A 26,253-nucleotide genomic window follows, 5' to 3' on the forward strand; every position below is an offset into this window, starting at 1 on the left:
GGTCAGGGTGGGGGATGTTCCAGCCTGTCCTCGCTCCAGCCATGCCCTTCTGCTTGTTCCCTCGCATTTCTCCTTCCCCTGCCTATTGCTGTGGCTTCTTGCGCCGCCTGAAAGCGAAATGCTTCTGCAACCCCCGGTGTTTCTGCAGTCTTGCAGGGCAGCAGGGCTGCAGCTGAGACACCTTCTTCACCGGGAAGAGCCGAACCGCCTCCTTGATTCTGTTCTATGTGCTTTGAAATAGCGGAGAAACACCATTCCCTTTCCCAGGTGGAACTCCCGACAGTGGAATTCCCGGCAGGGCGCAGCGCAGCGGGACAGCTGTGCCTGACACACAGCAGAGCCCCTCACCGGCGCTCGGGGCGGCCCCCAAACGCGAAGCAGATGCCTCCATGGACGAGCGGGGTTGGGGAGGGGACGGACGGACGCGGCCGCTGCCCCCTCCCCGCCCCAGCGCGCGGCCGGCGGCGCACGCGCGGGTTTCTCCGGAATTTCCCTGCCAGAAACAGCGCGGTTTGCGCCGCCCGCGCCCCGCGCCGCTAATGTAGTGTCTCAGTTTGCACAAGTAAGTGACCGACGCTCGCCAGGCCCCCGTGGCGAGTAGCCGCGGCCCGGGCGGCCCCCCCTCTCCCCCCTCCCACTCCGCCCGGCGAGGCGGGCGCTGCGCTCCCTCCGCCTCCCCGCGCAGCTCCGGAACGCGGCGACATTCAGAAAAGTCCTTCCCTGCTGGCGAGGGGCTGCTCCTTGAGGAGCCGTGTGGCGTCGGCGCTGTTTTCCCGTTGCGAAGCCCGTGGTGGCCGCGCGTAACGCCCCTCCCGCCTTTTTCCCTCTCGCGCAGCTGTCCGGGCCGCGCCTCGGCCGCGCCATTAAACTGCTCCGGATCCGTTCCAGAGCCCAGTTCCGGCCAAGCTGGTGGGGCGTTATGGGATTGACATCGTCCTCTTCCCTGCCTGGCTTCCCGAAGTTTGCTTTTCCTGACGTTTTTCCACAGCACAGCCCATCTGCAATGCCTCAGTTTAACGGGGACGGGGCTGCCCTTCGTCACGGTCCCCGAGCGCTGACGGGGTGCGCAGCGCCGGGCCCGGGTCAGGCACAGCTTCCTCCCAGTGCCGCCTCCTGCAGACACACGGGAGTGCGGGAGTCTCCATTTTCCCTGCTGGCCTTCCCTGGGCTTTAACCAGCGGCGCTCAGGTGACCTGACGTCGGCAGACGGGACATGTGCATCACTTACGTACTTGCTTAATCCTCCAGATCCCTGGGAGATTTCCTTAAATGTATTTCTTGCCCTTGCTCAAGTTGGTAGTTCCCAGTCCTCTTGCTGGTGTCCCCTGGAACTGGTGTCCTCTTGCACTGGTGTCCTCTTGCTGCTTGCTTCCACCGCTGCCTCCATCCTCTTCTCGCAGCTCCGCTCTCTCGCACCTTTGCGGCACCGTCTCCTTCGCAGGGCAGCGGCTCCTGCCTTCTCGTAAAGCCCGTGGGCTGGCGTGGAGCCCACCCCAGTAACCTGGTGAAGTTTCCTGGTGCTTGGCTCCAGACCTCCTCGTAACGGCCGTGTTCCTCACTAGCGATGTGCTCTGCGCCAGTTAGGAACTGGTGACCTTGCAGATTCTTTTTATACTGGGGTGCCTGGGACTTGTTAGCTAGTTCAATAAATTTAGCATCAGTGCCTCTTCTCCGGAGAACACTTAAGAAATTTCAGGGAAGGAGAGGAGCAGGCTCTCTCTCATCTCTGGGGTTGTCAGAAAGTAATAAACAGGCACATTACTGTGAAGGTGGTCTCCATGTTTTTCGTCCTCATGTATTTCCTCATCCTTGAAGACCATTTGCTTAATTTTTTGAATTTAACTTTTTTCTAAATATACTTAAATATAGTACAAAAAACGTATTGAAATTTTAATGTGTCTGTAAATGTTAATGGCCCCCTTTCCTTCAGGAATATGTACTGGCGTATGGTAAGGAAAAAAAAAAAAAAGCAGGTTTTTTTTTTTCCCGGGAGTGTTGCCTGGGATAGGAGGATGAAAGAGGAAAACAGGGACAATTGGGTTCTTGTAGGTACAGCTGTTCCCAGCTGTAAGAGTCGGCAGAAATAAATTTATACTGTCAGGAGAGACTAAATAAACCAGTGCTATGCTGGGAAGTTTTTATGTGTATTCTTAGCCACTTTTGTTACTCTGTCCCGTGTTTCTAACAGTCCTCAGCTAAGTCATAATTTTAAAATGTAGGTTCTTTTGAAAAAATTGTCCTCTTACCAAATGAGGGCTCTTGCCTGTTTTTTTTCTTGTGCTCACTCAGTAAGTCTGCCTTCTCCCTTTCCAAAACCCCTTCTTCCTTTAAGTGTTCTGCTCATTCTGTTAGGGGTTGATCGGTTTCCTGTGAACTCCTAGATTTACAGGAGAGGATCAGAATAGCTCTCCTGTGTGTTCCTGTTTTGTATCTTGACCTTTTCTAATGACTCATGTTGAAATTTTTCCCTGGTACCTGCCACTGGAATATCAAAGAGCGTGGTGTACAAAATCGACAGTAGCAGCATAGCCGTGGTAGAGAGGTATTTCTGAGCTTCATTTTCAAAGGGAAATCTCTGGTCAGCTTTGTTTGGCTTTTTGCCTCTTGTTAATCCCTTCTGTTTGGTGTCTTGAGCTGCCCTCAGTTTCCCCTCTGCATTTCCACATGTGAAAGGGAAAGTACTCAGACCCTTCTTAAAATGAAGTCTGAAAACTTGTGACCTTCAGCTGTTGGAGGCAAGCATTCTTACAAGCTCTTGACTTCTGAGATGTTTTGAGAAAGTCATTGAAGGGAATTTACAGAGAGGTGTTGGCCTGCTACCCTTTCAGGCTTGTCTTTGTGGGAGTTCGAAATTATGAGACTGGTAGGATCATTAGGAAGGTGGGTTTTGCATGGATAAAACCAAACCAACCAAACCCCATCCCTGGAAGTGTTCAAGGCCAGGCTGGATGAGGCTTTGGGCAACCTGGTGTAGTGGAGGGTTTCCTTGCCCATGGCAGGGGGGTTGGAACTAGATGATCTTTGAGGTCCCTTCCAACCCAAACCATTCTATGATTCTATGAAACCAACCCCCTCAGCGGTATATGTAGGCAGAAGGAGGAATACTCACTGGGTTCAGATGAACAAATGTGATTCTTCTTTTGCTACAAAAAAGGAAGGGATGTAGAGATGTTACCCATGTATGGTCTGTCTAGGTATCTGATTTTTGTGCAGAATGTGTGTTTCTTTTAACCTAAGCTAATGCACAGCCTCGCTTCCTCTTAAGTAGCTGTGACAGGAACTTCAGGGCTAGTGTTTTTGGAATTACAGCCCAAATAAATGCTTAATTTTGAAGTGACGGGTTACTTAGGACTGTCATTTGTCTCATGCTCTTACTATGGAAGAGTGAACAAATACTGTGGATTCGGCGTATGGACACGTGTTTGCTTCTGGGCTGAGCATCCTGAAAGAAGTGGTTTACAGCATGTCTTTAAAAATTGATTTCACTCTTGCATCTACTGTTGGCCTAAGTGTTCCAGTATCTGCCAGGAGTAATTATAGATGGTTGGTTCAGATGTTGCTTAAAAGTGTAGGCCTTGATGGGAAATGCAGTGGATTTCAGCCAGGATGCTAATTTTGATGTTTTGTCATTTCACAAAACTGTGAACTCAGAACAAATTATTTTTATGCTGATCTACTGATACGTAATCACGCAGCTAGTGCCAAATTCAGCCTTGATGTAGCACTGGAATTGACAGATGTGATTAAATTTGGAGTATCAGTACTAAGCTAAAGTTGGCTAATTTTTGGTATCCACAGTAGCATAACGGCTTTATTTACCCGGGATTTCAGGTACCCTGCACTGAAGCTCCTGGTACTGAAGCTGGTTTGCTCCAGGAATGCAGTTTAAAGCTAGTGTGTGCATGGTTACATGAACTGTAATTGTACCTTTTGAATTGCACTCTACTCCAAGTTTACATTTTATAATTTAAACAGATATTTTGTTAATTAACATTGTTGTGCTAGGGATCTGTTTACTATATGCTGCTTCTTTTGTGTGTGCATGTGTGTGATTTTTTTTTTGTAATTAGTCTTTGTTTCTCCATTTCCTTTACAGCATAGAAGATAATGAAAAAATACAAAAGTCACAGTACAGGAATCTACCCCTCTTTTACAGGCAATGAACAGAGATTGTTCCATCTGTCCAGCATAGACTAGGTTAAAGTGACAGAGAGATAGGAATCAGAAAGTTTTCCTTAGCATTGGATTAATAATCCAGCCACTTGGACCCATCAGTCATTTTGGAGCCTGTTACCTCCTTTCAACTAGTCATGAAGCTGTTACAGCTAGAATTTATGTAATAATCAGAGGGCATTTTTTTCCCCTTCCCAGTCGGTGTAAACAAGATGGTGTCTTCTTTCAGAGCTTCAAGTGTTCTGCAGAGTCATTTGGGACGTGTCTGTCTGCCAGATCATCAGCACAGCCTTTAGGGGTGCCTGCAGCTGCAGTGTCCGAGGAGGGAGCGGGTCTGGATAGGTTGGTGTGCATGAAGTGGATCGGTTGCTGTTTTCAGGCTGTGCAGAAGAAAAGGTGCTGCCATATACCCTTTTAATTCCTTAGGTTTTCCTGTGTGAGAATTGTGTTTTGGCATAGACTTACGAACATTTCCTCCATTTGACAAATTGTAGGTTATGGCAAGCGTTCAAAATCCTGCAGACGTGTGAGTGCACCTGTGATCTTCACAAGTGTCAGGAGTTTAATCCTGAACTACTAATATGCCTGGGAGTTTTGCCACTGATTTCAGTGGATGCAAGATGGCTCAGTGATGGCTCAGTCCAAGCAGGGCCAAGAGAGCCCCGGAGGGAACTGAAGCTGTTGGATTTCCCCAGTAGCATGTGTCTTCTCTCCTCATCTCGTTTTGTGTGTTCTTGTGGCTCTTTGCTCAGCCTTCCTTTTTCCTGAGAGCGCCTCTCTGCAGCTGTTTCCTGCTGTTCCTGGTGTTGGATGAGCAGTGGAGCAGAGCGAGCTGAACTTGTTTCTTTTGTGCGGCGCGGTTACAGGCTGGGGAAGCGAAGGGGACAGCCCAGTTTACCACTGTCACGTTGATCATCTCAGGGTGAGAGCTGGTCTGTCTCTGGTCTCACAGACTCTCTGACCAGGCAGCCTGGCTGCTTTGCCAGGCGTGCTGCAGCATTGCTCTTGTGCCTGTTGCAGAGCCTACTGGGGCACGCAACAACTGCGGGGGTGCCTTGATCTTCCTTCCAAAGAAAACCAGGATGAGCAGTAGCCTGAAGTCTTTTCCAAGCATATAGTTGGGAGGAGCTCCTGGATTCCTCTGTTTAGACACAGTTTGAGGGCCAGTGTGTTGCCTGAACTTTGAAATCACTGGCCTTCCATAGCAGGACCTCTCTGTTCCCGTCAGTTGACACCCAGTGTTGTTTCTGTGCTGTGAACATCTCTGAGCAGGGTCTCTGCTTGCCCAGAGCAGTGTTGGCATCACTGCTTGCTGCTCATTAGTGCTTACTACTGCACTGTATTGTGGTGCTTATTACTGCCACATGCGTGAGCAGGCAGAGAGCAGAAAAATGCCTTTTGACTTACCTGACCACGTTAAGCTTGTGACTTCAGCTCAGCACCCATGGTCTGTAGGTAGCTGCAGTGAGCCTGCTGGGGACGGTTCAGAATGCCATGGAATCTGCGTGGAGAAGGTGAATACGGAGCAATTGCTTAGGGACTTGGGCACATCAAACAAAGGTGGCACGTTCAGAACAAATCACAGAATCATAGAATCGTCTGGTTGGAAGAGACCTTCAAGATCATCGAGTCCAACCATTCACCCTGCGCTCTCAGGGTCCCTAAACCATGTTGCTCAACACCAAATCCACATGGTTTTTAAACACCTCCAGGGATGGGGACTCCACCACCTCCCTGGGCAGCCTGTCCCAATACCTCACAACCGTCTCTGTAAAGGAATTTTTCCTGATGCCTACAATGAAAGGACTTTTTCTTGCATTGTTTACGCAGAACTTTATAACTCGTTACCACAGTAGTTTGCGGTTGTAAAAGTTTCCCTGGATTCAAAAAGAGCACAAACAAATTCAGAGAGGAAAAAGCCTTCAAGGTCTGCTAATCCTAAAGATAAAATTTCTGGCTCAGGAAGTGCCTCTACTATAGATAGCAGGAGGAAGGTGTCCTGGGGAAGTATTGCTGGATGAAAAGGGCAGGCATATGCTTTTCTTACGGCTTCTGCTGCTTGTGGCAGGATACTGCACTAATTGGACCTTTCATCTGACCCATACTCTTCTCTTTAATCAGGGTCCAGAATGCTGTTGCTCTTACTTGATCAATGGTACTGTGGGCTGTATCTGCCAGCATGAGTTCAAGAGAGCAACTGAAAGGCAAGCATAATTTTTCTGTTTTAGTAAAAATCTCTTCTAGAGCAGTTTATAAAGAAAACCAGCTCTGCTGTACGTTTAAGGGCTTGGTATTTGTTGCCACTGGTCATGCTGGCATCCTTCTGCAGTTCATACATGAGATAGCAGAAGCAGCATCTGAAAATAAATAAATTTTGGATCTCATTTCTTCGAGTAATTTAGTTAGTCGTTTTCATTTCTCCACTAATTAGTTACACCAGGTCAAACTGGGATATATCTTTATACCAGAGCAGGTGGAAGTAGTTTGGCCTGAGAGTATTTAAAATACAAAAGATAGAATTAAAGGGCAGAAGGCAGCGATGAAGTAATGGCTTTGTCTTGGACACTGAGAAACAACAACAAAAAAGATACGGAGACATTACAGAAGATTAGTACATGCTGAATTATTTATAGAGAGAAAAAGAGATGCTAGAAAGTAGTAGAGGTCTGATCCTACTAGTAAAGTGAGGTCTCTTCCACTATTGACAGCAGCTTTTCCTTTTGCTATGATGTGAGAAAGCTCCACAGAATTTACTGGAGAGTGGATGAAATTCTCTGGAAGTGTTTGTCTTTTAGTGAAGAAGCATACTTTCTCCCGCTTGGTTTTTATTTATTCCAGTTCTGGGTTTGTTAACACAGTCTTTGCATTCCTAAGACAGAGATCTCCTGCATGTACGTGTTTCTGTTTTGGGAAGGGAAAAGGAGAGGCAAGGTGTGCTTTTGTTCCTTGTTTTTGTTTTGTTTGCTGTTGGATAGCTGAGAAATAAATGCTTGTTGAGGTTATAGTGTGGTCCCTTGGGCATTTAAGGGTGTTATTCTATATTAGTACTGCCCTTCAGTGCAGTGTGAGAATTCCCCATCTGCTCCCACTCCCCCACACAGACATGTACCTTCTTTGTCTCTTCGCATCCAGACAGGAATTACAGATCCTGGAAGAGGAAAGGGAGTTACTGTCTTCAAGAAGGGATTGCCACTCTACCACCACCAGTTTTGTTAGTTTACTGTAACCCTAGAAAGCCAACAAAGTGCTGAATTTCCAGTATAGTGTCAGAAATGCTCCTTCTGTTTTATCCCCTTTCTGCAATTGAAAAGTGGCTTTTATTTAACATATTTAGATCTAAGATTATGAAGCTTAATTTGAGTCTGTTTTGGTAATCCATAGAAAAGCACAGCTGCACTACTGAAAACATGCTGTTTATCCATGATCTCTGGGTCTGGGCAGCCCGCAGCGTTCCAAAGATCAAAGTTTAAAACAGACGTGCCAGTCCTTCGTAATTCCTGGTGTTTAAGTGCACGATAGCACAAAATCTATACTTCTGCTGATAAATACTTCTGCTGAGCTTGGGCCCACGGGCATGTGAGTGTGCAGCCTTCCTTACTGGAGCTTCAGCGGAGAGGTACGTCCTGGCAGTTGGATAGCCGTGAGGTAAGGTAGGACAAACGGAGTTTAGTGGTTAGTTGTAATGAAACAGTCATCTGGTTACTTAGTCATTCCTTTCAAATTAAAATAAACAATGTAAAGTATTTTCTTTTTTTAAAAAAAAAAATTTCTTGCAAATGACAGTTTCACCACTTTTTTTTCACTGCCTATGTGGGAAAACTAGCACGTTTGTTTAAGGATAAACTGGGAAGTCTGTGGTTTGCAGCACGAACATTTTGAATAATATTTATACAGACTATTATTTAATGGGCCATATAAATATTTATCATATGCTGCAGCCCTTTGATCATAAATGCTTGTTGGAAAAGCCATTCTGTCCCTGCTGTGATTTGCAAAGAAAGAGGCGATTGCTGGTTTAGTGCTCGTAGGGAATTTTGGCTTCTTCTCCTGTTTTAGCACTTACAATCATATACTAACACGGTCAAGCTGGACTTGTCTTTTAAAAATTATTTTTTTTCTCTCTCTCCTTCTGTTTGCAAATTCAAGTGAGTTGTAAATATGAGGCCCTGATTCTACCATGGACAGGCAAAGATGTTTTGGAGGCCTTTTTTCTCGGCTGCAAGAAGCCAGGCTTCTTGAGTTAGGTACTTCAGGGGTGTAGAAGGTAGTGGTGTTGTCACCACTGCTATCTGCCACTTGGGAAGTCCATAAACACGCATGATCCGTGCATCAAATATTTTAATGTCTTGTTAGAAATATTGTGCTCATGAATCCACCTGTCTGATTGGACCCTTGGGTCTTTTATTTCAGTCTTTTTTCTGGTTCACTGTTTTCCTCATGATTGTGTTGACTGCAGAAGCTCTATGCTAAGAATCCAGTAGATATAAAATGCAAAACAAAGTTTTATTTGCACAACAAAGTTTTATTTGCACATGGCAATGAGCGTTGGTGTCCGATTCCAAAGCAGGCAGTTTGTGCTGGAACTTTTTTCTACCTCTGAATTCCATTAAAGAATTTCTTCGTTTCTGATTTGGACCTTTCTCTTGTACCAAAGGAATCTTCTGTAAACAAAACTGAATGACAACATTCCTCTTTAATCCATTATTAAAGTACTTTGGCTAAATATTTTACACCAGCCTCACTGCGGAGTTCTTAGGTTCTCAAGAAATACCTTTGTGCAGAGTCCCTAATTGGTGACATTTATGACCTAGAGATGCCAGTGCTTTTTGTGGATCTGGTTGACCAGTCGGTGGCATACCAAGTGATTGGTATTCCAGAAAAACTCTTGGCATCAAACGATGTTTTTGCAAGCAGATCAGATCCCATTGCAGAGACGCTGTACTTTGAGCAGCCTCAGTAACTTAGTGCTTGCTGTGCTTGGAAAAAAAGGATTAATATTTACTTTTAGGCTTTTTTTTTGGTAAGATATGGAACTATTGCTTTGTAAATCTAGGTGAGCTTTACTCAGAGAAAGGCTGGTTAAAATAGGTTTGTGGTTCTTGATTTTGGACTCTGCCACTTAACTCTTTCTTGTGTTCACTGATTTGCAGAAGTGAAGTGGTGGATCTGCATGGACTGATTTGTGCTGCTTGAGCACAGAAACAAACTCTGCTTCCTGCTCAGTCACTCGCACGTGCGCATCCTGGTTGCTTAGTAAGGAAAAAAGGAAGTCAACATTACTTGGGCTGATTTGGTTTCAGGTTTCAAATGTTTGTGGGAAAAATCCAATGCAAAGCCATAATTTGAAGTGCTGAGTAGGAGGTACTATGAGCTTAATTCTCTAACATCTGTTAAGCTTGTTCTCTAAGTAACAAAAATATATTAATGAGCTAAAATCAAGGCTGCCACACAAGGAAGAGAAATAAAAATTTAGACTAATATTGTGTGCGTGAGAGAAGGAGGCAGGGTGTAAAATACTCCTTTTGCTGTTTGTATTCTGTGAAAATTAAGTAAGATTTGCGTGTGGTTAAAAAAAAAAATCTGCTTTGCAGCTTGTGGTTTTTCTTTTCTTTTTATCAGTCAGCAGCTAAAGGCAGTACTGAAATAGGGAAAAACAGGGAAATTCATGAGATAGTATCAGGAACAGTCTTATGCAATTTCTTTGTAGTAAAATTTCTTGCAACTAGCTAGCAGCATCTGCAGCCAGCCTTGTAAGTGTTGAGGAGATTGAATGCAAAAATTAACAAGTGAACATCATCTGTTGAAAAGAATGTCTTAAAGCTGCTTTTCCAGCCCAGGGCTGAGAGGAAGATGCAGAGTGCTGTAAGTGTCCCCCGCTGACAGATGCACGATTAATCACTGATACCAGGAGATTTGTCCTCTCTGTGACAGAGGCATTAGCTTCTCTTAGTCTGACCAGGTCGTAGAGCCAGGGCCAAGGAAATGAAGCGAGCTCTCCTGCCAATATTCCTAGGTGTTAGACTCATGGCACACCATTATTTTTAGCTGATTGCTCATTGCTCGTACAGATGACCTTGCTTAACAAGATTACCGTGGGTTGCGCTGAATCTACTGGGCAGAATCAGAACGCTGGAAGAGGGTAGCTGGTATTGCCATCAGTACTGCAATATGCTCCATGACTGAGTTTTTCCTAGTTTCTGATCCTATCAGGAGCTGATGATCTGTACAACTTCCTCTAGTTTTCTTTAGCCAAGGTGTTGGCTTACACTGTTTCAAGTGCAAATGACACTTCGTCCTAATTCAGCTGTTACACTACATAATTTTTATCCAGGATGATACTTGGAGTTCTCTGAGATAGAGGATTGACTTTTTTCTCTGCGTTTTTTTTTTATCCCCACCTTTTTTTTCTTTATTTCACCTGCTAGCTCCAGCCCTCAGTGATGATGAATTTTGTGCTAGCTGTGAACAGCAGTGGTTACAAGCCAACCATACATGTGGACAGCCACTTAAATCGTGCCAACGCCATGTTCGAACTGCCACCCAAGGATGCTTCTCGACCTGTACTCAAGATGTTTCATGGGGGAAAAAACCCTTGACTTTCTGTCTTATCAGTGAAAAACATTGCTTCCAAAATCGAGTGCAATTTACAATTTACATAGCTGTATGATCAGCTGTTATTGTCTGAATGTAGAAAGAGGACTTTCATCGTTTCTGTTCCACTGCTTTTTCTATCTGATTTTGGTGTACTTTGCCACTAAATTCTAGCTATTAAAAAAAAAAAAGAATTAATTTGAAATGTGAATAATCCTGTTGTTATAGTACTTTCCAAATCTTTCCCCCTTTGTCCATGTCCCACCCTCTAAACAACTCATCTTCCATATACAGAAGTTACCCAGGCCACTTCTTTGGGAGAGATGGGCTGTTTTTTAAGTAGATGCTTTTTCATGCTCTTTAAAGACTATGTATTCATTAAATTGTAATTGATCCATTCATTTTCTGGAAATCTGAAGCTGTGTCACCTGAGTTTTGTGTGTTTCTGGGCTTAACAGGAGATTCATACAAGCTCTAAACTTGATACTTGTCTGACGTTTCGAATTCTTTGTATCAGCTCTTCCTTAGCATTCTCTCAGCTTGATTAAAATGTAAATGTTAACTATTAATTAAGGACAAACTGTGAGAAATTAAGTACAGTGCATTTGTCACTGTGTTAAATGTCAAATAGTTAAAGGTAATATAGTGAAGTAAGCAACTCATTGTGAATAATTAAGTCAATTAACTTAACCTCACTTTGTTCCTGTAGGTTGTCAGAGAGTAGTTAGAGAATTCCTGGGATGCTCTCACAACTCAACGCATTTTCAGCAAATTCTTTTCCGAATCTTTAAAATTGTGTGGATTGATGGTGGATAGCTCTTAAAAATCTAACCAGTTTGTTTTTCAGGTGCTGTTATTTTTTTTTTTCTTTACAAGGTAAAATTGGGTAATATCTACCAGATCGTCACTTAGTTATTTTAATTATCAGCATCATACCACTTTTTTTTTTGAGAGGCAACTGTTTTCAGATTGTGCAGAGACTCACTGCCTCATTCAGCAGCAATATGCCACTCATTATCTGGTTGGCTCTATGGAAGACAGCAGCTCTGGGCTCCTCATTCCTCTGCAGTTGAGGGTTCAGTGGGGCCAGGCACACCACCCCTTTCAGAGTTTCTGGAGTGTAATTTATTTGCATCGAGGCAATGATGTGTCTGTTGTGGTTCTTGCTGTCTTGTCCAGAGCTGAATCCAGCTTACCAGGCATCAGCATCTTCTTCATCTGCTAGAATCCAGGGAAACCCCAAAGTCTCTGGATTGAAAATTCCTTTCTGGTGTAAAGTACCGGCTCCTGATTGTTGCTGAGTTTGGAACCGTACCCTTTCCTTCCCTTCCTATCTCCTTCCCCCTTTTCCCTTTTTGTAGACATGATGCTGTATGGCCATAGCTCAGTTCCTTGATTGGGTGAATGCATGGACTTTATCTTAGCATGCATATTCTTACATGCAAATTTACAATTTGCTTTCCAGGATCTTCTGTGCCGTGCAACTTATGTACAAACACTTGCAGAAAAAAAATGTAACTAGAGACTTGAAAACTCTAATTAATTTAAAACTGCCAAGTAAAGACTTGCTGCAGAAAGGAGTTATCAAGCAAAGTGCTTGCACAGCATCTCTCCTGTCCTGTTCAGCACAGCTTTGCTTTCCACCATCAGTCATTTTATCTGGTTTTAACCCCTTTTTTTTTAATTTTCCCCCAACAGGATTTATTAAAAATGCACAGTAAGAAGCAGACTCCAATAAAATACTATGTTGGAATTGATGTTGGGTCAGCAAGTGTTCGTGCAGCCTTGGTAGACGAGTTTGGGACAGTAGTGGCACATGCAGATCAGCCAATCCACATTTGGGAGCCCCAACCAGACCACTACGAGCAATCCTCTGCAGACATATGGGCTGCTTGTTGCTCAGTCACAAAGGTATGCAAAGAAAAACAAAATGAAGGAGATGTGTGTTGCAGGTTGCTCTTCAACTTCCGAAAGTTTAAGGTACTTAAAGGCCTTCCTTTGTGCTGTTAGCTCAGCGGGAGGGTTTAACCACTGCCCTCAGTGGGTTTGGTTTTGCTGGTCTGTGTCCTAGTCACGAGACAGTTCTTCAAGGAGTCGAGGCTGCTGAGAACCTGGCAATGCATTGTGCTGCACTGGGGTCAAAGGAGTTTATTGTAGAGAGGTTGTAATCTGGGTTGTGGATGGTGCCTGACGTGATGTCTGTCACCTGTGATCCCCATTAAGATGCCTGTCCAGTATCGTAAGTCCAGAATAAATTATATGCATTTGTGGATCTTACCAAGCATAGAACCAGCAAACCTTACTGTAAGGGAAAATTTGTACCCTCTGATCCAAGGATCTGCTGGTACATGCTGGTGGTGGAAGTGAATTAGTGACCTTGCTTGGCAGGGCACGTGTACACCATTTCATTCTTCGTAATAAAACCTCAGCCTGCTCCATGTTCTAAGGTTGGCTTTTAAAATATTCATGATGTGCTTGGTAATTTGCAGATGGACAGCTCGCCCATTCTCTTGTTATTGATCAGCCTTTTCAAACATTAATGAGCTTGGCTCTGCAAAAACGCCCTGAGATGAAGGAGATAAGGTGAGGGGGAAGGAAGGAAGGAAAAGAAGGGAGTGATAGGGAAGAACAGCTCGTTGTTAAGGCAGAGCAAGTCTTTTATTGTGCTTACTTGATTTTTCTTTGTATGTATTGCTTTGTTCTTGCTCTGGACCTCTTTAAATACATTCTCTTGTACGTAAGCAATAAATCATGGTCTCTGAAGCTATAGCTCTCCAGAGTCAGTAAGAAACTGGCACTGCAGCAAGTCTAGTGAAAGTCTTTCGTTACAGTACTAATTAAAATAATGATACTTTTATTATTGCTGAGAAGTGGCAATATATTACTGACTTACATTTTAGATGTCTTGCAACCTCACTTGGCACTTAAGCCATGTGGGTGTCAGTGGTATTTTGTTCCGGTGCTGCTGGAAGCCATGAAGTTCAGACCTCTTCAGGTGGTGATTTTTTCAGGAAAATCTTCCAAAAAATATACTGTCCAAACTCTTGGTAGCAGACCTTTTCAAAAGGTGTACATTGCAGAAGTATTGTCACTTCTATGGTTTTGACCAACTTCATTTTTGGGACCCTTCACTATTGCAAGACAAAAAGCTGTGGCATAATACTACCAAAGTAATTCTTGAAGGTTGTTACTTCCACAGGTGGGAACTGAGTGAAGTAACTGATGGAAACACTGGGCCCTGACCCTGTGTCCATGTTTTACATGCAGCTAAACTCCCAGCTTTTAGAAAAGACAGAAAATTGACATTGCTAGTTTTCTGCTACCTTTATTTCCCGATATTGTTGTGCTCCTGCTTTTAGCCAGGACTGTGGCTAGTAAGATTAAAAAGTTATTAAAGAACCTTTCATGGACCTTTGAATTCAGTTTTGAAAACCAAATAATTTTTGGTAATTCAGCGTATTTTTGATTAGAGGTGTTAAAGAATACTGAATCTCAGAAATTTCTGAGTTTGAGCTTGCATTTCTGACTTGTAACTCGTTTTCTGTACTCATTATTTCACATGGTCCTGGCATATGTATGGATATATTTGTATTCGTGTGTGTTTTATATATTTGCAGAAAGTTGTTTGCGGAGTAGATCCTAGCCGGATTCGAGGGGTTGGTTTTGATGCTACATGTTCCCTTGTTGTTGTGGATAAACAGTTCCAGCCTTTGGCAGTCAACTGTGAAGGTAGGGCTCCAGCACAAAAATTGGTGTCACTGTGTGTTTTGCTACTGATGTGAGTGAATTTACAATTTCGTCCACATGCCAGATTATGGGATTGGCTCTTGGGAGATATAGATGATAGAAAAACTTTCTTACAAGAGGATTATTTTCTGGTTTTACTGTTTTAATTCTCCTGCAAAATTAAATTACTTACCATTTGTCTAACTATTTGGTATCCTAAGACCGAATTCATTCATCTTGACTCAAAGAGAGTGCTTCTTAGGGAAATAGTGTGTATAAGTGTCCATCCACACTGGCTAAAGGAATGCTAAAAATGTTAGTGTGAGTATAGTCTTAACTGCTCACTGTGTCATGGAGCTGCTGGCAAGAGGTTCAGCTTGTGTATTTTATTACACTGGTGCTCTGTCTTTGTCTAGGAGAGTGCTAAACTTCAGAAACAGCCTGTGGTCTTCTTCTAAGAGTTTTACTTTTTTTATTCGTTTTTGAGTAGATGATTCAGAAAACTCAAGAAAAGTCTATGATGCACTTTTTTTCAGTGAATCCTGATAAGATTAGGTATGTGCCAGTAGTTACAGAATCATAATCGTAATTCTGTTTCCTTTCTATTCTCAAATATATATGTCATCTCCTCCTATCCTTCTCAAAAAACCAGCTTTGCCCCCAAAATGTCCTTTTCTAAATTTAGATGAGATTATTTATTTTTCGTTTTGAGAGTCTCTTACAATATTTTCAATGCCTAGTGATGTCTGGGGCTATTTTGGTCTGTTGAGTCAAACTCAGTTCTCATTTTTTATTCTCTGATATCCCCCAGAACTTTGAGTTTATGCAGTGGTGGTGTTAAACAAAAGGACAAGAAGGCACTGAATACTGTCACACTGCTGTGGGCACACAACCGTGTGGTTTCAGGCACTCTCAGTTCTAAGTTGTGGTTGAATCCACATTAGAAATACTGGTGTGCCTCATACTCCTGCCTTGTCTTGGATTATGTGTTCAAGATTAAGTGTCCACGAGTGGCTTGTCACGAACCTTGGTTTGCAGTGTACTTAGCAAGAGAGGAACCCAAAGTGTCACCTGGATTGCTGTTCCGCCTGCCTAGCAGGTCCTCTGTAGGTTCATTGTCATCAAATGTTCTTTGCTTCTTGTTCTCATGTGTTATGCAGACTTACCAAAGGCTTTCTCCTTCCACATCCAAAATAAAAGCATTTCAGCAAATTACCCCCCTTAAACTGTATTCCTGAAAGGAATTAGAGTAGTTCTTCTTAAAACAATAGAATAGGAAGGAGAATCCCTGTGACTATCTAGCTAGCTGACTAGCTGAGTGAATTTCAATTTATAATGTAATTGCTCAGATTTTGACACATTTTTAGTTCTTAGTCACCACAGTGCTTCTTTATATTTTTAACTAAATATGTGTATTTTGTCGAGAAGTTTGGGTTCTTTGAATGAAATATATTCTACAAGAGCATGCTGTTCCAAAGTGCTTGTGTGCTCACAAGGCTGATTGGTTTCAGTCAGTGTTCTCAAGTGCACAGCGTTTCTTAAAATTGGGCTAGAAATTTATCTTTAGATCTCTAATACAGATTATTAAAGCAAATGGAATTTGAATTTCCTATGTAGAAGTGAAAGCTCAGAGTGCTAGAATTTTATCTTTAGATATCTACCCTGGATTGTTAAAGCAAGTAGAATTTGAGTTTCCTATGTAGAAAAGTGTGAAGCAGGTTAGAGTCTAGTAACTTGCAGTACTGAGGTGGGGTCAAACCAGACCTAAAATAATATTTTTTTTTTTTTTTTTTCCTCCTCCCAAGGACAAAACTGTAGGAATATTATTATGTGGATGGACCATCGTGCAGTCAGTCAAGTTGAGCGCATCAATGCAACGCAACACAAGGTTTTGAGCTATGTCGGGGGAGTGATGTCTGTGGAAATGCAGCCACCTAAACTGCTGTGGATAAAGGAAGTGAGTACAGCTAAGACTGTGCTGCATTTTTGCTAATGATTAATACCCTTTGTTAATTTCTGAGGATGAAATTTCTAAAACAAAAGTCTTCGGCCTTAGTGTTGAACCCAAAGGTGTGCAAAGCAAGGCCAGCCTTAATTTGTGATGAAAATGTTTTGAGGTTCTTTTTTTCTTCTCAATTATTTAGAAGTATCTTTGATTTTATTGAAATTTAGTGTTTCCTGACTGAAACATTTCATATGCCTTTCTTATGTGATTTTAAGGTTAATTATACATACAAATTTAGTTGCAGGTAATGAAATGAGCCCTCAAAGTATCCTAGGATTTAGTTATGGAAGCATATTTCCTGCTCCAAGTACTGGAGCTGGACGTACTTGCTGGGGTGTAGGTGCTACTTTTGGGATGGATTTATAGCGATTTGGAAACAGCACCATCTCAGCATCGGGTATCCTGGCCAGAGGTACTGCCTTTGAGGTGTTGCATCCAGCAGTGAGGTGTTGAGTGATGTCTGAGAAACTGTTCAGTTAGAGCTTCAGTTTGGTTCTGTCCCATCTGTAGGAGGTAGGCCATCTGTAGATGGAAGGTGCTCTGTTCATAATGTGGAACTCTACGTCTGTCTCTTGTGTTTAAATTTTGTGTGTCGCAAGATGACATACCGTCTTTTAATAATAACTGTCAGATAAAAGGAGAAACCCTTGCCACTTGAATTTTTATAACTGCCTCCAATCTGGCTTTTACCTTTGGTCTCAATGATGCTTGCTATCATTTTAACAAAGCCCAAATGGAAACTACTTGCTTCCAGTTTCAAGCAGCCAAAATCTCCTATCCTTACAAACATGAAACATCATACAGTAACAGGGTGCAGATTGGGGAAAGTCAAAGAAATTAACTGGTAGAAGCAGGTATTGGCAGATTAATCATAATAGAGGATAATGAATGTTTGTAGATGCTATACTGAAATATGAATATCCATCTACTAGTTCTTTCCTTCTTCAGCTGTGAGTATCATATGTCAGTCATTTTATAAATAATAAAAAGTGAAGCTGTACAAGCCTTAAATGAATCCATTGCTTTTAAAACATTTTTATATTGCAAGATCTGGAATACCAGTACCTGGCTGATCATGAAAACACAGACTCTGGGTCTCTGAATGTGATCACTCAGAGATGTAAGTCTGTGCGATGGCCTCAAAGCCCTCTGACATAATTGCTGGAGTATAAAGGGGAGAGCAGGTGTTGCAGGACTTGTTCCCTGCACAAGCAAATGGGTAAGAAATAGAATTCAGCTTGCCCAGTAGCAGAGGTTGCCTGGCAGAAAGCTGTTACAGAACAGGGCTTGTTCATATGACCCCTTTCAGCTCCTGACGTACCAGCTAAAGAGATTATTATCCTTAAGAGAAGGGGTTTTTTACCTCGGTGTCTGCTTGCTGAGCTGCTCACAGGACAGTTCCTGCATCCTGAGTGGACGAGCAAAGACATCCTGTTAAACTGCTTAGCAGTAACACCTCAGCTAGCTCTTGAGAAGGAGCAATAACATTTATTACAGAGTTGGTTGTAATCAGTCGAGATGCGGGCATGTAGTGTTAAAACTTTTTGGCCTCAGAGAGCCGTGTGATGGAGTCTTTGCTTATTGCTTCTATACTTGGTGCAACGTAGAAGGGTGAAAGGAATTGTATGAAGAGTGATGGTTTGTTTTCAGTGCCGATCACAGTAATCATGGAACCATAGTATGGTTTGGGTTGGAAGAGATCTTACAGATCTTCTAGTTCCAACCCCCCTGTCACAGGCAGGGACACCTTCCACTACACCAGGTTGCCCAAAGCCTCATCCAACCTAGCCTTGAACACTTCCAGGGATGGGGCATCTTCAACTTCTCTGGGCAACCTGTTCCAGTGCCTCACCACCCTCATTGTAAAAAGTTTCTTCCTTAGATCTAACCTAAATCTCCCTTCTTTCCGTTTAAAGCCATTGCCCCTTGTCCTATCACTACGTGCTCAGCTTTCATGTAGGCTCCCTTTATGTACTGGAAGGAAGGCTGCTGTAAGATCTCCCTGGAGAATTACATGACTTTTAGGGCCAGCAGCAAAAGTTCTTGTTAGCCTCTGACTGCTGAAATTCAGCCTTCTGTAATGCAAGCATTCTCACTTTTTGACGAGGAAGGCATATTTTACAATAACTTTGGCTGTCAGGTTCTCCAAATGAGAGCTAAACCACCAGTTTGCACATATGTTGTTGTTCAGTTGAGTGTCTTCAAGTGGTCTACAAATAATAAATTACTTGAGTCTCCTCAGATTCTTTGTTATTAATGTGTTATAGATGAATAAACTGTGACACAGGTATTACAGGCATGGTCAGAAAAACTACTTATAAAATGGTACTTAATGTGTCCTTCATGTTTTTTGAGCTGTATCATCTTTCTTTTCTGTGTTTAGTGTATTTCCATCCTGCTAATGCTGCACAGTTCCCAGAAATGCAATAGACTTAGATTTTGATCTAACTGATACACCACAAGGAAAAAATACTCTATTTAGATTGCAGGATTATTTCTTAAGCGAGTGATAATGCACATGCTGGCAAAAAGGAAGTTTGGTTTTCACATCCCTTGGGGTTTTTGCAAGGTTAACAGGTAGAAAGAAACATTTTTTTTTTATTTTAGCCTTTTTAAATGAGAATATCTGAAAGCTTGGCAGAGTTGAAACTGGAATTCCCATTGTGCTCCTATTTAATTGTGACAACTGGTATTCAGAAAATAACTGCACTGTACCTGGTTTGTGTCGGCCACATGTTGAGTCAGTTGGCTGGGTGGGAACTTCATGAGCATAAAATGAGACTCTTTGTAAAATGTGGCCCTCGGTGTTGCTGAGGAGAGGGCCAAAAGGGGATCGTTGTGAGCTCTGGATGTGAGGGCTGAGGTGTGTTGGCAGAACTGCCTGGGGAAGTTTACATCGTGTCTGCCCACACTGTGTGCCTGGCTGTGATCCTGGCCTTTGGTCGCTCCAGCTTTCCTGACTGCTAAATGTCATCAGATATGCTACCAGCAAGGTTTCCCCAAAGTATCATGGATCTGAGTAGTTTGTTTGTCTTATTTAAATCCTCATCTCTGCTGGTGTTTTCTGTATCATATGGGAACCAACCTTTCCTACCAAGCTACTGCATGCTCCAGTTAGCAGTGTAGTCTCAGGAGCTGCTTTAAACTAGGACTCTTCTCAAAGCATCCCAAAAGTCTATTGCTGTATTGTATAATGCTCTCCCAGAATTTTCTGCCAACCTCTGCAAATATGTACAGTTGGTTCAAGTTTTTTCTGAAAACACTTCCAGTATTTCCAGAACTATTTCCAGCCATCTGACTGGAAGTGGTGCAGCCACTGCTTGATGCAGTAACCATATTGGGTCAGACCAGAAACCCATTTGACTCCATATTTGTCTGATTAGTAGTGAGCGTTTTGCTCTGTCAATTTAGTTCATCTTCTCTGAACCCGCACGCACTTTTTGCACCTGCTGTGTCCTGTGGTAATGACTTCCAACGTTTAACTGTACTTTGTGTACAGGTATCTTTTTTTTTCTGAAATAAGCTCCTAAACCTTCATTTGCCTTTTAGTTCTTGAAAAGTATGAGATAGTGAACTGTATCATTTCCCAGTCAACATCTCCATGCTATGGACTGTAGCGATGGTTTTTTTCCTTTCTTTCTTTATTCCTTTCTTAATATTCCTCCCTTTAGTTGTCACATACCTGACAGTATCCCAGAAACTTAAGGCAAACAATGGTTTGGGCACGTTCTTCTGTGACTGGCCCTAATCAAAACTGGCTAAACCCAACTGTATCCAGAGGCTACTTTGGGCCTTTGTCCCTTTGGTAGGCATCATGTTTCTGGAAAGGTTTTGATTAGAAAGGTTGACGTGGCTGCAACGCATACCACACATAGATGTTTTAAACCCAACCCAAACCAAACCCCATGTCCATACACTTTGTCAGTCATACTCCAGGTCAGGGGGTGCATCCTGCTACGTGAGTGTTGGCTGTTGACCCATTGAGGTAACTAGCAGAATTAACTTTTGTTTCACTGGGAAAATGTTGGATACTTTTCTTTTAATCAGACCTCGTGTATTTGTAACAGTAAACGGCATGTAACTGGAAGAACCTTAAAATGAGTCCTAATGAAATACGTTCCTTTCAGTGGATCCTCAGTTCTTTGGAACATTGTTTTCTTGAGCTTCAACGTTTATTTAGGCTGGCATAACTATAAATGTTTCTTTTTGAGTTTATTACCTAACTGATAAATGTTGCAGATATTCCCTTGACTTTTCTGTGTTCCATGTTCCATATTCATGGAGTCAGTCATGTGAAACTGCAGTCTTGCTAATACAAGATAAATTGTGACTGTAAACGACATTTGTTAAAAGTCGTTTAGGAGACCAGTGACTTAGGAGACTAACTAGATGCACTTTTTGAGGTTAGTTATTTAAGGTACTGATACTAAATGACCCTTTGGACTGTTTCTATACCTGTAGCTAATTGTGTGTATGTTGTCACTAAAGCCTCCCTCTCCCTTTACATGATGCTAACCTGACTGTGGAAGATAGCAGATGTGGATCTGTTAGCAGATGCTGCCATCTCACTATTTGCCCTGGGCTCTACTACCTGTAGAATCTGAAAACTTGACAGCTGTGAGGAAGGGTCTGACATAGATCAGTTCAGCAGTATTGCTAAGTGTTGAGTGATTAGGCTGTCCCTCAAAGAAAGGAATAGAATTTCTATTACTGGAATTTTCATCTAAGCAACTGAAAGTGTTACTAAAGAATATGACTTCGCAAATTTACTCTGAATTGATTGGAAGTAATGAAGAGGGTGGGGAAGGGGGAGAGGGCTAAGGTGACCTAACTAGGCTTTTCCATTCCCATCATCATCTTGTTTTTAGAATTGAAGTTGAAGATGACCTCACTGCCTGTGAGGAATGAGCTGACGTCATTATACAAGAAGTAGATGGTCTTATCTCTTGTGGCTTTCCTGGTACGCTTGACTTTTATTTATTTGTTGCAGTTTTTCAAGTCACAAGTTACTCTCATCTGCTGCTTTTTTACTTTCTTTTCCATGTAATACTTTCTTTTAAAGATCTTTCTTAATCTCCTTAGATTCTCAGCGTACACAGAATAGCAATTTAACTAGAGACTTCAGAGCATTCTTCCAACTCTTCATCTCTATTCCATTTTGCTTGTGATTTAAGAAACTAAACTATGAAGGCCATGATAGGTCTTTTGAGATGTTTTATTTGAATTGTATTGGCTTGCATTCAGTTTAGTCTGATCGCTGCCAAATCCTTGCACCCTCTAGCACCTCGTGGTTAGTCTCCATGAAATTAATTGGGTGGTCTCGATGTTGGTGACTGCAGGTAAGTGTTCATGTGAAAAACCATCATTGCAAGTGAAGTTTGCATGTTGGGGACAGCTGTTTGCAGTAAATGGTCAACTGAATGCAGCTACTGTATAGCCTCTGGGGCAGTCTTTTTAAAGGTGCACATCTGTGGTCCACTTATGAGGAGCGTGGTATTTCTCTGCCTGTGTGGACCCTGTGTGGTGATAAAGAGAGTCCAGTGTTAAATCTGTAGTGTAAAAGAAAAATATATTATTTTTTTTAAAAAAGCTAGTTTCTGCAGATACAGTCACATTTGACTTTTGAGTGAGGTAAGCTGAATTAAGAATGTCAACTGTAGATGAGGTTGAAATAAAGAATCATTATCTTTTCACAAATATTTAGAAACTAGCTAAAAGGTAATTCTGACAAAGTCTTCCTGAAGTCAATAAGATAAGCTTGAATGTAAACTTCACTGAAAAGGAAAGTAGTCCCTGGTTACTAGGTCTTTCAGATTAATCGATTAAATTCACTCCTCTTGCTGTTATTTCCTAAGATTTCTTTGTTATTTAGAATTACCTCGCAAAACATTCTTGCAATAGCTCTTTACTTCTGTAGCTGCAGATACCCTTTCTGCAGCTTTGCTGAGCAGGTTGTGCTATTTTGTTGACTTTGGCTAAAGAAATGGCACGCTCACTTATTTATTTTACTGCAAGTGTTTGTCAGTGCAACGTGACTACACGGGTGTCCCTGCTGTGGCAAACCAACACCACAGCAGTGAAGAGCATCAACAGAGCCGGGTAAAAACTGCAGTGAAGGTCTGTCCGGCTCTAGACATTGTATTTTGTAATTCTTACACTCTCTGCCCCCACATATTTGAGGTCATCTGTAAGGATCTCAAAAAATTATTGTTTGGAGGTATAGTTGTTAAAAAAACCCAAAACAACCAGAGAGAGAGATGAATAAAGGGGTCTCCATAAGTACCCCTGGCAAGTAGAAGGATTGAATTAGTTTCTTTACAAATGAGTTCGGAGGGTGAGTCGCAGGATATGAATACAGCATTGGGAACGTTCCCGGATCTTTTCCACAATCCTTTTAATGTGGTCACAGATTCCTGACTGTGAGTGAAAATAAATTAGAATTAACTTCAGTGAGTGTCGAAAACATGGAGGCTTTTAAATTTGTTTGGAAAAAGCATCAGGGCATGCTATGATTTTTTTGTCTGTACTAATTAGTGATGACAAAGCATCAAGATGGCAAAGAATGAATCATTTGGATGTTCATGAAACAACATATTTTAGTGTCACTGACATGTGGCTTTGGGGAATTCTTGGAGTAGTAGAATAAGGATCCAAGGAGTATCTTTGATGAAACAGAGTTGTTTGAAGAGGACAGTTATTCTTAATGCAGTTTCTTTTCTGATTAACACTAATAGCCAAACTAAATCGGTTTCTTCTTGAAGACTGTCAGATGTGTTACTGACAGATAATGGCTTATATTACCAAAATAATCAGGCCAGGTGACCTTTGTGATAAACTGTGGAGCACCTTTGCTTTCCCATACAAAGCTAAATTTGGTGTGAGGAAGTTTGGGAGGTAAGCTAGACTCAGATGTTTAGGAACAGGCATCCAAGGAAGGATTGTGCATTTTATGTTAAGAAGTTGCAATTAGAGTATTTATTTTTTTAAAATCGATAGGAACTCAGTAAATTTTAGAAGCTTTTGAGGAACCAAGCTCAAAGACGACAGATTCTTTCCATGATCCAAAACTAAACAAAATTTTACTTTTTTATACTTACCCAGTTGCACCTTAGTTTCTGGAATTCATGTATTCCATTTCAGTAACTTTATGGACTTGGAAGATACTAGTTTGAAATCACATTGTATCTGAATTAAGTTATAGAGCCAAATAGTATTTCTTAGAATTGACTTATCTTTTATTTTAATTCAGCATGTATATTCTTGGTACTGCTTGTAGTTAATTTTTGCTCCAGAAAAGCTCCATTTTTGCTCCATGCCCAACAGACCCCAGCTAGGATTTGCATTTCTAGTACAACAGCTGCTCTTAAGTGAGAAAACTTCACACTGTTTGAATTATTTAAAAAGCTGGTGGAGGTTTTTAAAACAATCTTGTCTTTCTGTGGAAGTCTGATTTGTGAACCTTGTGTTCAGCAGCACTGTCTTTAGTTTGGTTTTGATAGTCTTCAGTTATTTTAATGTACTGAGGCTAGAGGTGGCCATTGGATGGTATTGTTGTATTGCAGGACAGTGATGCTCACTCTTTATGTCACCCTGGAATAAAATTTGCTCTTAGGGAAACTTTCTTCCCATTCATCATCATCTGATACCAGTAGCAAGTGCGGAGGTTGTTCTCGTGTTCTTAAGTAATCTTAAGAATATTCATTGCTGTCATAAGCTGAAATCAGACTGAATTTTGAAGATAGAAATGAGGAACAGAGCCTGGCCAAGGTGATAGGATGGGCCTCTTCCAAAAGACCTCTTGCTTCCTGGACCACTAGCTCTCTGGAGAGTATAGTGTTGGAGACTCTATAAAAGATCTATCTTGGTAGAAGAGCTTTTTTGGGAGTGTGGAAATGTCACGTGGCTATCAGGAGCTTGCAGGTATCATACTCTTAACTGGAGTGTTTTCTTGTAGCTGTCTTCAGTCATTCCCTCAGCTGAAGAAATAGCGTTGATCCTGTTTTCAAGTGGAAGCGTCAGCGTTCATACTGCTTCGTGCGTTGTTCTGCATTTCAGGGAAGTTTTGCAAAGATAAACTTCTGTTGTTTGTTTGTTTGTGTGAGTTCACGTGTGTGCTGCGATGGCAACTGTAGGGTTGGAGTGTGGATTTAGAGCTGATTGTTACTGGTTAATCCAGGCAGCTGAGAGCTCCCGAATGTCCCAGCTGTGGAAAAGAGTTTCACTGAAAGCTCACAGGTTCTTGCATGCTTCGATCGTATTTCAGTCATTTTGAAACAGATTCAAAAGCCTCCTTCGTGTGCTAGCAGAGCTGTTTCTTTTCTTCTCGTAATTATAATTAAAAATATTAAATTTAAAATGGTTAATTTTAGAAAGTAGGGCATTCTTCAAGCAAATATATTTTGAGAAGGTTGTCTGTTGACTTTTAGACTGCTCTGACATTGAGGAGCTGACAGGGAACAGAGAGCTGATCATATTCCTGATCTGAAACATGTGCCTCCATGAACCCTTGATGGGAATCATAGGATCATAGAATCATAGAATGGTTTGGGTTGGAAGGGACCTCAAAGATCATCTAGTTCCAACCCCCCTGCCATGGGCAGGGAAACTCTCCGCTACACCAGGTTGCCCAAAACCTCTTGGGAAACTCTTCTTGTGATCAGTCTGTGGTGGGGGACAGCCTCAGTTCTTCAGGCAGTATGTCACTGTGAGGTGAGTAGAGCAGAATGGATGATCAGAATATGTGGTTTGGAAAAATTGTCATTTTTACGTAAATGTCAAGTTTCTTAATTGCATTAAAATAAGGACTAGATCATGCCTGGCCTCTAATGTCTGCATTTCTAACAATTTTTTTGTTAGAACTTGCAAGAATCATGCTGGGAGAAGGCAGGCTACTTCTTTGATCTTCCGGACTTCTTATCGTGGAAAGCCACAGGTGTCACTGCAAGGTATGTTAATGGTAACGGCACGATTTGGTTGTCTTCGTCTATTTTCTTATGTATGTTTCTGCTTTAATTTGTTTTGACCAGACATGCTGTTAGATACATCTGTCTGTAATTCAGCCTCCTCCAAAACATCTTGAACCTATCTCCTGCTTCCATTGTGCATTCCTGAACACAGTTGTTCCTGGGAGCGGTGTAATTCACAGATACAATATGTTGCTACAACTGTCGGTTAATTTGTCTCGTACTCCATTTTGGAACATAAATATGATTGCTCTAGTTATTGTGAAATATGCTTCTAATAATTCTTTGAAATCTGTTTTTGTTGACAAATTTATTGACTTTTCTGAGAATTGGAAGAAAACACTTCTTTGCCATGTGGGAGGGATCTGGTAAAATCTTGTTTAAAATGGTCGCTTCACTGTAAAACACAGCAGCTGTATTGCTCCCCAAAAGCATCCTAGAATACTTGCTAAGCAGTTTAACAAAACCCTTTGAGAGAACCCCTTTAAAATCTTGATTAAATTGACCAGTACAAGTGAAGTGCATTTGCAGATAAACTAGTCCTTGTGCAAAGTGAGGTACAGTATTGTTTATTTAAAATAAAGTCTTAAATTCCATGCCCAGCTCAGTGCTGTTCACAGTTATTTCCGTTGCAGTCTGTGAAGCTAAATCTGTTTGTTTTTAGACTAGAATTTTCGTCTGAAATGAAAACTGGTCACAGGATAGTTTTAGTCTCTCTCGACACTGAAGATACCTTTGCATCAGACACGGTTCTTTTCATTTGAGTGCACTCTTCCTCTCTAGTTAGTCTCCATG

At 41.9% G+C, this 26,253-nt stretch overlaps 1 protein-coding gene across 1 annotated transcript in view; it reads left to right on the top strand.

Moving 5' to 3' along the window:
- Positions 1-12,474: 12,474 nt before the first annotated feature.
- Positions 12,475-26,253, top strand: part of FGGY (FGGY carbohydrate kinase domain containing) — a 127,907-nt gene continuing 114,128 nt past the window's right edge. Inside the window, exons 1-4 of the mRNA XM_009982806.2 lie at positions 12,475-12,675; positions 14,382-14,493; positions 16,296-16,447; positions 25,352-25,440. Of these exons, the coding sequence (XP_009981108.1) occupies positions 12,475-12,675; positions 14,382-14,493; positions 16,296-16,447; positions 25,352-25,440 (554 nt within the window). The remainder of the gene's footprint in view (positions 12,676-14,381; positions 14,494-16,295; positions 16,448-25,351; positions 25,441-26,253) is intronic.

This window comes from Tauraco erythrolophus, chromosome 10 (assembly GCF_009769465.1).
Source record: "Tauraco erythrolophus isolate bTauEry1 chromosome 10, bTauEry1.pri, whole genome shotgun sequence".
Classification (NCBI taxonomy): domain Eukaryota; kingdom Metazoa; phylum Chordata; class Aves; order Musophagiformes; family Musophagidae; genus Tauraco; species Tauraco erythrolophus.